General features: G+C 45.7%; 1 protein-coding gene across 3 annotated transcripts in view; it reads left to right on the forward strand.

Moving 5' to 3' along the window:
- Positions 1-13883, forward strand: part of ERICH2 (glutamate rich 2) — a 138548-nt gene that overhangs the window by 37182 nt on the left and 87483 nt on the right. For all 3 annotated transcript variants that reach the window (XM_088467623.1, XM_088467774.1, XM_088467703.1), the window contains one exon: positions 1261-1332. In XM_088467623.1, the coding sequence (XP_088323749.1) occupies positions 1261-1332 (72 nt within the window). The remainder of the gene's footprint in view (positions 1-1260; positions 1333-13883) is intronic.

Raw genomic sequence — 13883 nt, forward strand, 5'->3', positions numbered from 1 at the left:
TGTATGGTCGCCTTAGATCAAATATTCTCCCTACTTCACAGTTCCCCACAGATAAACTGTTTCTGAGCATGGTATTAAATAGTAAAGATGGGGGCTCAGAATACTCCTTCTCCTTCTGGTGGTGTCAGGTACTCTCCCAAAACAGTCCCCTGGCTCCTTTATCCAACTCATTTCAAGCTGGATAGCTCTTTGTCAGGGCATGGGAGAGTACCTGCCGCCAAGGATGGAGAAAGGGGTATCCCGAGCCCCCATCTTTACTATTTATTACACGCTCAAAAAAATCTGATCTCTGGGGAACCGTGAAGGAGGGAAAATACAAATTTTTGGGACTTAATACGACCATACAAGAATCCCTCGTGTAAGGGTAACATATAGAGGGGAGTGTGTACACCTGGCTCAGCAGAAGTGTTTGTACTCTACTAACACTGACTGTCCCCTTACATTGGGGCTGATGTAGCAAACCTTGGAGAGAAATAAAGTATCGACTAATCGGCTCCTAACTGTCATTTTGCAAACACAGGGGCCTATTTACTAAGCCTTGGAGAGAGAGAAAGTGAACGGAGATAAACTCCCAACCAATCATCTCCTAACTGTCATTTTTTTAATACAGCCTGTGACGTGGCAGTTAGGAGCTGACTGGTTGGGACGTTATCTCCGTTCACTTTATCTCCAGGTTTAGATAAATCTCCCCCTTTGTATTTATATTGAAACATGCAGACATTTGTTTCCCGTATATGTCATAAAACGCTGAAATAAGGAGAGGAATAAAGAACGCAGAAGTGGGTTATAAAGTCATTACGGGAAGCGCTTGTCTTTATCTCTCTCTATAAACTCAGCGCCAACTGTTAACCTCATTTTTTAAAAATGAAAAAAACCCTAAGTGCTCTTCTGCATCACTTTTTCAATGTCGGGAAAAAAACACCTGCCGCGGCTATTTAAAAACCCGACTTTCTTTTGCAGGCAAAAACGGGGGTACCGATAGTTATCCCCCATGTCTGGACATCTTTAAGGGGGTCCTACAATTAATTCCCGAAAATTTCAGTTTTTTTCATAGATCCCAATTTGCCGGGTCCCGTTTTCGGTGCTTTTTAAATTGAATACGGGGATACAGCGGGCACGCGCCCGATACTTTATCCCAGGAAAAGCTCCGATGTGGAGCAAAAAGTTCAACACGGACTTTTCGCTCCCAAATTGAATACGGGCCTAAAACTACATTTATACCCTGCACATCAGCTAAACAGATTTCTTTCTGCATTTTAGTACTTATATATGAGCCAGAAAATCCAGAGGCAAAAGAATTCTCACCTCTTATTGAGAAAATGCTGCAAAATGGTAAGTAAGGTGACTGTCTGTATTTACTGTATAATTCTCTATTCCTCGAGATGTAGGATATTGAACTGTAACAGGACCTCAGAATTTACTTTATCCTCAGTACTTACATATTATGCAATAAAAGCTTAATGAGCACTAATCATATACTCTGTGCTCTGAGATTGGAGGGAATTGTGGTGACACTGATCATATACTCTGTGCTCTGAGATTGGAGGGAATTGTGGTGACATTGATCATATACTCTGTGCTCTGAGATTGGAGGAATTTATGGTGACACTGATCATATACTCTGTGCTCTGAGATTGGAGGAATTTGTGGTGACACTGATCATATACTCTGTGCTCTGAGATTGGAGGGAATTGTGGTGACACTGATCATATACTCTGTGCTCTGAGATTGGAGGGAATTGTGGTGACATTGATCATATACTCTGTGCTCTGAGATTGGAGGAATTTGTGGTGACACTGATCATATACTCTGTGCACTGAGATTGGAGGAATTTGTGGTGACACTGATCATATACTCTGTGCTCTGAGATTGGAGGGAATTGTGGTGACACTGATCATATACCCTGTGCTCTGAGATTGGAGGAATTTGTGGTGACACTGATCATATACTCTGTGCTCTGAGATTGGAGGGAATTGTGGTGACACTGATCATATACTCTGTGCTCTGAGATTGGAGGGAATTGTGGTGACACTGATCATATACTCTGTGCTCTGAGATTGGAGGGAATTGTGGTGACACTGATCATATACTCTGTGCTCTGAGATTGGAGGGAATTGTGGTGACACTGATCATATACTCTGTGCTCTGAGATTGGAGGAATTTGTGGTGACACTGATCATATAGTCTGTGCTCTGAGATTGGAGGGAATTGTGGTGACATTGATCATATACTCTGTGCTCTGAGATTGGAGGAATTTGTGGTGACACTGATCATATACTCTGTGCTCTGAGATTGGAGGGAATTGTGGTGACACTGATCATATACTCTGTGTCACCACAATTTCCTGCAATCTCAGAGCACAAAGTGTCTAATTCTGCGTTGCACATATGACAGGACACAATTTTTAACAAACTGTGCCACCCCCGACATTGCAACTCAGAGCAGCTACAACAGTCGAATGGGTATTACTGGGTGATAACTGGGTAGCAAAGGGGCGTTCATGTACAGGAAGTCTCCTTCGGGTGTGCAATGGGCGTGTAGTTGTTGAGTGTAAAGTTGAGTGTGAGCAGAGTGCACGCCATTTTCACCTGCATCTTCTGTACCAAGCATGGAGTATATGTAAGTGCCATTATTAGTGATAACGGCTGCGCTCACAGATGTTGGGTTGGGGGCAGTGCTGTTGCATGGATGCGTCTGACTTCGAATATGGGCAAATGATCACATAGAACTTCCGATCGCTGGAGGCGCCCGGAATTGTGGACACATTGCATGTGACTGAGAATCGGGCCCATAACTAAAATCATTCCAAGTGATTCAGGTCTTTTATTTTGATACCTTTTTGCTACAGAACTATGGGCCTGATTCAGAGCCACTCGTAAGCGGCAGCTCGTTCGCTCCGAGCGATGTTTGCCCAACTGCGCATGCGTACGGATCGTTATACGCATGCGCGAACCAGTCAGTGCCGCGGAAATTCATGTGCTCGCAAAATAGCGAATGCCTGATAATTTGAGTGACAGGATGAGGCGTATGTGGGTGGTAACAGCGGAAGGTGCTTGAAAACGGAGTGGAGATCCGATCGCAGGCGTGCTTAAAGGTCAAAACGGGCGTTTTATGGGTGTGCATAATTAAAACAGCAGCGTCATTGACCACATCACTGGGTTATTTTATAGCCAGAACTGCTCGCAAAATTGTGGTAGCAAAAACCAACCACAAGAATAGCGAGCAGCTCATACCCTGTTCGATGTACTCGATTAATCTAATAAATAGCGGACATGACGTAGGATGCGAGCGGCCAGGGGGCGTAGTTTCCCAAAAAACGTCCACAAGTTTTGTTCGCTCGTTCAGACCTAGAGGCGTGAACAGACCGCAAACAGCGAACGGTTCATTTGAATAGCCACCCCTATTTTCAGGACGAGCGAGCGCTAATTGCGTCCGGCTCTGAATCAGGCCCTATGTGTCTATAATCCACACATGACATCAGCAAACTTGTTGTGTAATTACAGAAACCATTACTACAGGTGTTGTGTGATCACAGATACCATTACTATAGATGACGCTGCTATGTTGTTAGACTACAGAAACCATTACTACAGGTGACGCTTCTATATTGTGTGGTTACAGATACCATTACTACAGGTGACGCTGCTATATTGTGTGTTTACAGATACCATTACTACAGGTGACGCTGCTATATTGTGTGGTTACAGATACGATTACTACAGGTGAAGCTGCTATGTTCTGTGGTTACAGATACTATTACTACAGGTGACGCTGCTATGTTGTGTGATTACAGATACCATTACTACAGGTGACGCTGCTATATTGTGTGTTTACAGATACCATTACTACAGGTGACGCTGCTATGTTGTGTGGTTACAGATACCATTACTACAGGTGACGCTGCTATATTGTGTGTTTACAGATACCATTACTACAGGTGACGCTGCTATATTGTGTGGTTACAGAAACCATTACTACAGGCGACGCTGCTATGTTGTGTGATTACAGATACCATTACTACAGGTGACACTGCTATGTTGTGTGATTACAGATACCATTACTACAGGTGAAGCTGCTATGTTGTGTGGTTACAGAAACCATTACTACAGGCGACGCTGCTATGTTGTGTGACTACAGAAACCATTTGTCAGGGCTCTGCCGGGGATCAGCGCGGCCTTACCTCCTCGCCGGCTTCCTTTGATCTCCCGGGCGGTCGGGCAGCTGGCGCGGCGGCTGAGAGGACGCTGAGCATTCTCCCCGTGCGTAGGGGACTACGGGTGGTCCGGTGTCTGGAATCGGGGTTCCCGGCATGGGCGCCGCCATGTCAGTCGGCCCATGTGACTGTACTTCCGGCCTGGGATAGGTGAGCGTCAGCTGATCGCTGTGCACCTATCAAAGGGTTCTGTGGGGTATATAGCCTGCATCCACTTTTCTGCAAACTGCCTGAACAACGGTTGTCTCCTAGTCCCTAGTTGAGTTCCGGTCCAGGTTCCTGGCGTTCTATTTCCTCTACAGTGTGTTCCATCTCTGTGTGCCAAGACGTTACTGTGATCCCTGTGCAACAGTGAGTTACCATCTGCCTGTGTGCTAAACGTGTCTCTAGTGAACTTCTTGCAACAGTGTATTACCATCTGCCTGTGTGCTAAACAAGTCTCTAGTGAACCAGGTGCAACAGTGAATTACCATCTGCCTGTGTGCTAAACAAGTCTCTAGTGAACCAGGTGCAACAGTGAATTACCATCTGCCTGTGTGCTAAACAAGTCTCTAGTGAACCAGGTGCAACAGTGAATTACCATCTGCCTGTGTGCTAAACGAACCTCTAGTGAACTTCATGCAACAGTGAATTACCACATCTGCCTGTGTGCTAAACGTGTCACTAGTGAACTTTGTGCTACAGTATTGCCAGACTTCTTTACGTTGTTTGTGGATCACTCCACAGTGCCTTAAATCTTAGGCATCTCTTATTAGGGCCACGGTTATTAGTGTGGATCACTCCACAGTGCCTTAAATCTTAGGCATCTCTTATTAGGGCCACGGTTATTAGTGTCTCCAATTCCCACTGAGCTCGGGTACCTGGTCAAAGGACCGCGACCTGCTCACAGGGTGCAGCTAAGCCCAAATCCCGATTGGAGGGGTCACTGGCGAACACCATCCTGTGGGTTAGACTCCGCACCATTGCCCAGGTCTCGTCAACACTCGAGAGCTGTGGATGAGGAGAACATATATCCAGGCCCCTCACCTTCGTTTCCTCCCGCAACCCGGACCCAGAGTTTCCACTTCCCCAGCGCCAAGCGTGACAGTTTGTTCAGGCCGTACAATGGAAGCCGCTGGGTCCCAAGGTACAGGGTCCCTTCAGGACCTGGCCTCTCGGATGGATAACCAGGAGGCAGCCCAACAGCAAGTGGTCCAGTAGCTGCAGGAGCTCTCTAGACAGCTGGTCTCGATCCAAACTACATTGGCATCTATTCTCCCGGTTCCACCAGCTGCAGCCGCTGCACCCCCTCCACCTGTTTTGCCTCAAGGGGCTTCGGGATCTAAATCTCGTCTCCAGTTGGCAACCCCGGAGAGATTTGATGGTAATCCCAGGCGGTGCCGAGGGTTTATTAACCAATGCGAGATCCAATTTGAATGTCTCCCCCAGAATTTCCCCACCCCTCGAGCAAAGGTGGCGTATGTTATTTCCCTGTTGACCGGGGCTGCTCTGGACTGGGTCTCTCCCCTGTGAGAACGAGCTTACCCCATTGTGTCAAATTATGAAGAATTTGTTTCAGCATTTAAAAGGATTTTTGACGAACCAGGCCGCTCCGCTTCAGCCTCATCCGATTTGCTTCGTGTGCGCCAGGGGACCCGATCTGTTGGTCAGTATGTAGTTCAGTTTCAAACCCTGGCATCTGAGCTAAAGTGGAACGAGGAGGCTCTCAAGGCATCCTTCCTCCATGGACTATCAGAAAGGATGAAGGACGAGTTGGCCTCCAGAGATTTACCAGAGTCCTTTGCTGATGTTATCTCCCTCTGCATCAAGATCGACCTTCGCCATCGGGAACGCTGGGCTAGTAGAGGCAGGGGGGAACGCTTTCAGGTCCGTACTCCTCCTGTGAACCAGTCTTCTCTCTCTCCTAGTAGTGAAGAATAACCCATGCAGGTCAATAAGTCCAAGCTTACAGCTGTAGAACGCAACAGGCGTTTCCAAAATAAATTATGTATTTATTGTGCTGCTCCCGACCACATTTTGAAGAATTGTCCTCTGCTTGCGGGAAATGCGAGACCCTGACTGAAGTAGGGAGCATTCAGTTAGGGGTTATGTCCAAGTCATCCCAAATAACAGACAGTCTTCTACCAGTGTCGCTTTCCCATGGGTCCAGGACAAAGAAGGTTAAAGCTCTAATTGATCCCAGAGCGGCAGGCAATTTCATTTCAGATACTCTCGTTCGGACTCTAGGTATTCCTGTCGTTCCATTACCCAATAAACTAGTACTCTCCGGCTTAGATGGTAAAACAGTGCTAGGAGAATCTCTTTCTTCTCTCTCCCATCCAGTATCCATCAAAATTGGATGTCTTCATCAGGAATGGCTGGAATTATTTGTGTTACCTAAGTCTCCCTACGAGCTGGTGTTGGGGCTACCCTGGTTAAAAAAGCATAACCCTGTGTTCAATTGGAATAAGATGCAAATTTTGTCCTGGGGATCAAGTTGTTTACAGAAGTGTTTGACCAAGGTGGTTCCTTTGCGTAAGTTAACCACAGTTACCTGTCCATCCGAGATGTTCTCTCCACCCTCTATCTCTGTGGGTCCCTCTCAGTCCAATTTACCAGAGCCCTACCAGAATTTCGCTGATGTATTCTGCGAACAAGTGGCAGATAAACTCCCTCCGCATCGACCATGGGATTGTGCTATTGACCTGCTTCTGGGGAAGACCCCTCCTCGTGGCCGTGTTTATCCATTATCTGTTCCTGAGACTACCGCTATGGCAGAGTACATTAAGGACAACCTTGCTAAAGGATTTATCCGGCCGTCTTCCTCTCCTGCTGGAGCAGGGTTCTTCTTCGTAGGGAAAAAGGACGGCGGGCTCCGCCCTTGTATAGATGATCGGGGCCTAAACCAAATTACGATAAAGAATCGGTATCCACTACCCCTGATTTCCGAACTTTTCGACAAGATCCGAGGAGCTCAGTTTTTCACCAAACTAGACTTACGCGGGGCCTACAATTTAATTCGGATAAAGGCAGGGGATGAGTGGAAAACCGCTTTTAATACTAGGGATGGACACTTCGAGTACCTGGTAATGCCTTTTGGACTCTGTAACACGCCAGCTGTATTTCAAGGCTACGTCAACGAGATTTTTCGGAACATTCTCTATAAATTTGTGGTAGTTTATCTCGATGATATTTTAATTTTTTCTGCAAACTTACAAGACCATCATCGGCATGTACTAGAAGTGTTGTCTCGTCTCCGAAATCATCGTCTCTTTGGAAAGTTGTCAAAATGCCTCTTTAATCAGACCTCGGTACCCTTCCTGGGGCATATAATCTCTGGCCTCAGCCTACTTCGTTGAAAGCTACTCAACATTTCTTGGGTTTTGCAAATTATTATAGGAGGTTCATTCCACATTTTTCCACATTGGTCTCTCCTATCACTTCTCTCACAAGGAAGGGAGCCAGCCCATCCTCTTGGCCTGATCCAGCAATACAAGCTTTTAAAAAATTTAAAATTGCATTTTCCACAGCCCCAATTCTCCGCCAGCCTCAGCTGGATCAACCATTTACGGTAGAAGTGGATGCATCCTCTGTTGGAATTGGGGCCGTATTGTCTCAGATCACTGAAGATGGGAAGATCCACCCCTGCGGATTCTTCTCCCGGAAAATCTCTCCCGCAGAGAAAAATTATATTATTGGAGATCAGGAACTATTAGCTATACGCTTGGCACTAGAGGAATGGCGTTATCTTCTGGAAGGAGCTAGATTTCCAGTTACGGTCATTACAGACTATAAGAACCTAACTTATCTACAAACTGCTCATAGATTGAATGCCAGGCAGGCCCGATGGTCTCTTTTTTTTTTTCCAGGTTCAATCTAAGGCTTCAATTTCGCCCAGGCATTTTAAACAAAAAAGCGGATGCTCTCTCCCGTTCTTTTATGACTATGGTAGAGGAAGAGGACCATCCGCAGATACGTCCAATTCTTGATCCAATTGTTTTCGCTCCTACACAGATATCCTCTCTGCCTCCAGGAAAAAATTTTGTTATTCCCAGTTTACGTAAAAAACTGTTGACATGGGCTCACGCTTCGTTATTTGCTGGTCATACAGGAATCACTAAAACTTATCAATTCCTACTACGTTCCTACTGGTGGCCCACCATAAAGGGAGATGTCAGAGAATTTGTCCTGTCCTGTATTAAATGTGCGCAGCATAAGACACCTCGCAGGAGGGTGATGGGTCCATTACGCCCATTAACGGTTCTAGTTGCCCCATGGACTCATATCTCTATGGACTTCATTTCCGAGCTACCTCGATGCAAGGGACACAATACGGTATGGGTTGTCGTGGATCGCTTCTCAAAAATGGCACATTTTGTTCCTCTGGTTGGTCTTCCATCGGCTCCTCAATTGGCTAAAATATTCATCCGGGATATCTTCAGATTACATGGTCTCCCTAAGGAGATAATCTCTGAATGTGGGGTCCAATTCGTGGCCAGATTTTGGAGAGCCCTGTGCAATACATGTGGAATTAAATTAAAATTTTCTTCAGCATACCACCCTCAGACGATTGGTCAAACCGAAAGGGTTAATCAAGAACTTGAGACCTTCATCAGGCTTTTTGTATCATCTTCTCAGGATGATTGGGTGGACCTTCTACCATGGGCAGAATTTTCTCACAATTTTAAGTATCATTCGTCATCCAAGTCCACACCCTTCTTCACTGTCTTCGGTAGACATCCCCGAGTCCCTGACTTCGAACATCTTCCAGCGGTAGAAGTTCCAGCAGCAGTCAAGGAGATTGAGTCATTTTCAACCCTGTGGAAAAAAATTCACCATTCCTTGGTACAATCCTCAAAGAATTATAAGAGATTTGCCAATAGGAAACGTTTGGCTGTTCTCTTTTTAAAAGTTGGGGATAGGGTTTGGTTATCTTCCAAGAACATTTGTTTGAAGGTACCAACGATGAAACTTGCTCCACACTTTATTGGCCCCTATCGCATCATTAAGATAATCAATCCAGTAGTATATAAGTTGGAACTTCCTCCACAAATGAAAATCTGCAATACATTCCATATTTCTCTTTTACGTCCTCTGGTGATCAATCGATTTCAAATTGTTCCTCCCAAATTGCCTCAAGTACAGACTTTACAGGGTACTGAGTTTGAAGTGGAGAAGATCTTGGATTCACGCCTTAAGTTTAATACTCTTCAATACCTCATCGATTGGAGGGGCTATGGTCCCGAAGAAAGGGCTTGGGTCAAGGCTTCCGATGTGCATGCTCCACGGTTGGTCCGAGACTTCCATAGGAAATTTCCAAATAAGCCTATGGGGTGTTCAGTGCCCACCCTGAAAGGGGGGGGTACTGTCAGGGCTCTGCCGGGGCTCAGCGCGGCCTTACCTCCTCGCCGGCTTCCTTTGATCTCCCGGGCGGTCGGGCAGCTGGCGCGGCGGCTGAGAGGACGCTGAGCATTCTCCCCATGCGTAGGGGACTGCGGGCGGTCCGGTGTCTGGAATCGGGGTTCCCGGCATGGGCGCCGCCATGTCAGTTGGCCCATGTGACTGTACTTCCGGCCTGGGATAGGTGAGCGTCAGCTGATCGCTGTGCACCTATCAAAGGGTTCTGTGGGGTATATAGCCTGCATCCACCTTTCTGCAAACTGCCTGAACAACGGTTGTCTCCTAGTCCCTAGTTGAGTTCCGGTCCAGGTTCCTGACGTTCTATTTCTTCTACAGTGTGTTCCATCTCTGCCTGTGTGCCAAGACGTTACTGTGATCCCTGTGCAACAGTGAGTTATCATCTGCCTGTGTGTTAAACGTGTCTCTAGTGAACTTCTTGCAACAGTGTATTACCATCTGCCTGTGTGCTAAACGTGTCTCTAGTGAACTTCATGCAACAGTGTATTACCATCTGCCTGTGTGCTAAACAAGTCTCTAGTGAACCAGGTGCAACAGTTACTTACCATCTGCCTGTGTGCTAAACAAGTCTCTAGTGAACCAGGTGCAACAGTGAATTACCATCTGCCTGTGTGCTAAACGAGCCTCTAGTGAACTTCATGCAACAGTGAATTACCACATCTGCCTGTGTGCTAAACGTGTCACTAGTGAACTTTGTGCTACAGTATTGCCAGACTTCTTTACGTTGTTTGTGGACCACTCCACAGTACCTTAAATCTTAGGCATCTCTTATTAGGGCCACGGTTATTTGTGTCTCCAATTCCCACTGAGCTCGGGTACCTGGTCAAAGGACCGCGACCTGCTCACAGGGTGCAGCTAAGCCCAAATCCCGATTGGAGGGGTCACTGGCGAACACCATCCTGTGGGTTAGACTCCGCACCATTGCCCAGGTCTCGTCAACACTCGAGAGCTGTGGATGAGGAGAACATATATCCAGGCCCCTCGCCTTCGTTTCCTCCCGCAACGCGGACCCAGAGTTTCCACTTCCCCAGCGCCAAGCGTGACACCATTACTACAGGTGACGCTGCTATGTTGTGTGGTTACAGAAACCATTACTACAGGTGACGCTGCTATGTTGTGTGGTTACAGGTACCATTATTACAGGTGACGCTGCTATGTTGTGTGGTTACAGAAACCATTACTACAGGTGATGCTGCTATGTTGTGTGGTTACAGAAACCATTACTACAGGTGATGCTGCTATGTTGTGTGGTTACAGAAACCATTACTACAGGTGACGCTGCTATGTTGTGTGGTCACAGAAACCATTACTACAGGTGACGTGGCTATGTTGTGTGATTAAAGATACCATTACTACAGGTGACGCTGCTATGTTGTGTAGTTACAGAAACCATTACTACAGGTGACGCTGCTATGTTGTGTGGTTACAGAAACCAATAATACAGGTGACGCTGCTATGTTGTGTGGTTACAGAAACCATTACTACAGATGATGCTGCTATGTTGTGTGGTTACAGAAACCATTACTACAGGTGACGCTGCTATGTTGTGTTGTTACAGATACCATTACTACAGGTGACGCTGCTATGTTGTGTGGTTACAGAAACCATTACTACAGATGATGCTGCTATGTTGTGTGGTTACAGAAACCATTACTACAGGTGACGCTGCTATGTTGTGTTGTTACAGATACCATTACTACAGGTGACGCTGCTATGTTGTGTGGTTACAGAAACCAATAATACAGGTGACGCTGCTATGTTGTGTGGTTACAGAAACCATTACTACAGATGACGCTGCTATATTGTGTGGTTACAGAAACCATTACTACAGGTGACGCTGCTATGTTGTTTGGTTACAGATACCATTACTACAGGTGACGCTGCTATGTTGTGTGGTTACAGAAACCATTACTACAGGTGACGCTGCTATGTTGTCTTGTTACAGATAACATTACTACAGGTGACGCTGCTATGTTGTGTGGTTACAGAAACCATTACTACAGGTGACGCTGCTATATTGTGTGGTTAGAGATACCATTACTACAGGTGACGCTGCTATGTTGTGTGGTTACAGAAACCATTACTACAGGTGACGCTGCTATGTTGTGTTGTTACAGAAACCATTACTACAGGTGATGCTGCTATGTTGTTTGATTACAGATACCATTACTACAGGTGAAGCTGCTTTGTTGTGTGGTTACAGAAACCATTACTACAGGTGACGCTGCTATGTTGTGTGGTTACAGATACCATTACTACAGGTGACGCTGCTATGTTGTGTGGTTACAGAAACCATTACTACAGGTGACGCTGCTATGTTGTGTGGTTACAGGTTACCATTATTACAGGTGACGCTGCTATGTTGTGTGGTTACAGAAACCATTACTACAGGTGATGCTGCTATGTTGTGTGGTTACAGAAACCATTACTACAGGTGACGCTGCTATGTTGTGTGGTTACAGAAACCATTACTACAGGTGACGCTGCTATGTTGTCTTGTTACAGATAACATTACTACAGGTGACGCTGCTATGTTGTGTGGTTACAGAAACCATTACTACATGTGACGCTGCTATATTGTGTGGTTAGAGATACCATTACTACAGGTGACGCTGCTATGTTGTGTGGTTACAGAAACCATTACTACAGGTGACGCTGCTATGTTGTGTTGTTACAGAAACCATTACTACAGGTGATGCTGCTATGTTGTTTGATTACAGATACCATTACTACAGGTGAAGCTGCTTTGTTGTGTGGTTACAGAAACCATTACTACAGGTGACGCTGCTATGTTGTGTGGTTACAGAAACCATTACTACAGGTGATGCTGCTATGTTGTGTGGTTACAGAAACCATTACTACAGGTGATGCTGCTATGTTGTGTGGTTACAGAAACCATTACTACAGGTGACGCTGCTATGTTGTGTGGTCACAGAAACCATTACTACAGGTGACGTGGCTATGTTGTGTGATTAAAGATACCATTACTACAGGTGACGCTGCTATGTTGTGTAGTTACAGAAACCATTACTACAGGTGACGCTGCTATGTTGTGTTGTTACAGAAACCAATAATACAGGTGACGCTGCTATGTTGTGTGGTTACAGAAACCATTACTACAGATGACGCTGCTATATTGTGTGGTTACAGAAACCATTACTACAGGTGACGCTGCTATGTTGTGTTGTTACAGATACCATTACTACAGGTGACGCTGCTATGTTGTGTGGTTACAGAAACCATTACTACAGATGACGCTGCTATATTGTGTGGTTACAGAAACCATTACTACAGGTGACGCTGCTATGTTGTGTTGTTACAGATACCATTACTACAGGTGACGCTGCTATGTTGTGTGGTTACAGAAACCATTACTACAGGTGACGCTGCTATGTTGTGTGGTTACAGATACCATTACTACAGGTGACGCTGCTATGTTGTGTGGTTACAGAAACCATTACTACAGGTGACGCTGCTATGTTGTCTTGTTACAGATAACATTACTACAGGTGACGCTGCTATGTTGTGTGGTTACAGAAACCATTACTACAGGTGACGCTGCTATGTTGTGTTGTTACAGATACCATTACTACAGGTGACGCTGCTATGTTGTGTGGTTAGAGATACCATTACTACAGGTGACGCTGCTATGTTGTGTGGTTACAGAAACCATTACTACAGGTGACGCTGCTATGTTGTGTGGTTACAGAAACCATTACTACAGGTGACGCTATGTTGTGTGGTTACAGATACCATTACTACAGGAGACGCTGCTATGTTGTGTGGTTACAGAAACCATTACTACAGGTGATGCTGCTATGTTGTGTGGTTACAGATACCATTACTACAGGTGACGCTGCTATGTTGTGTGGTTACAGAAACCATTACTACAGGTGGCGCTATGTTGTGTGGTTACAGAAACCATTACTACAGGTGACGCTGCTATGTTGTGTGGTTACAGAAACCATTACTACAGGCGATGCTGCTATGTTGTGTGGTTACAGGTGACGTTGCTATGTTGTGTTGTTACAGATACCATTACTACAGGTGACGCTGCTATGTTGTGTGGTTACAGAAACCATTACAACAGGTGACGCTGCTATGTTGTGTGGTTACAGATACCATTACTACAGGTGACGCTGCTATGTTGTGTGGTTACAGAAACCATTACTACAGGTGACGCTGCTATGTTGTGTGGTTACAGAAACCATTACTACAGGTGACGCTATGTTGTGTGGTTACAGATACCATTACTACAGGTGATGCTGCTATG

This window comes from Taudactylus pleione, unplaced genomic scaffold (assembly GCF_031769625.1).
Source record: "Taudactylus pleione unplaced genomic scaffold, aTauple2 ptg000004l, whole genome shotgun sequence".
Taxonomy (NCBI): domain Eukaryota; kingdom Metazoa; phylum Chordata; class Amphibia; order Anura; family Myobatrachidae; genus Taudactylus; species Taudactylus pleione.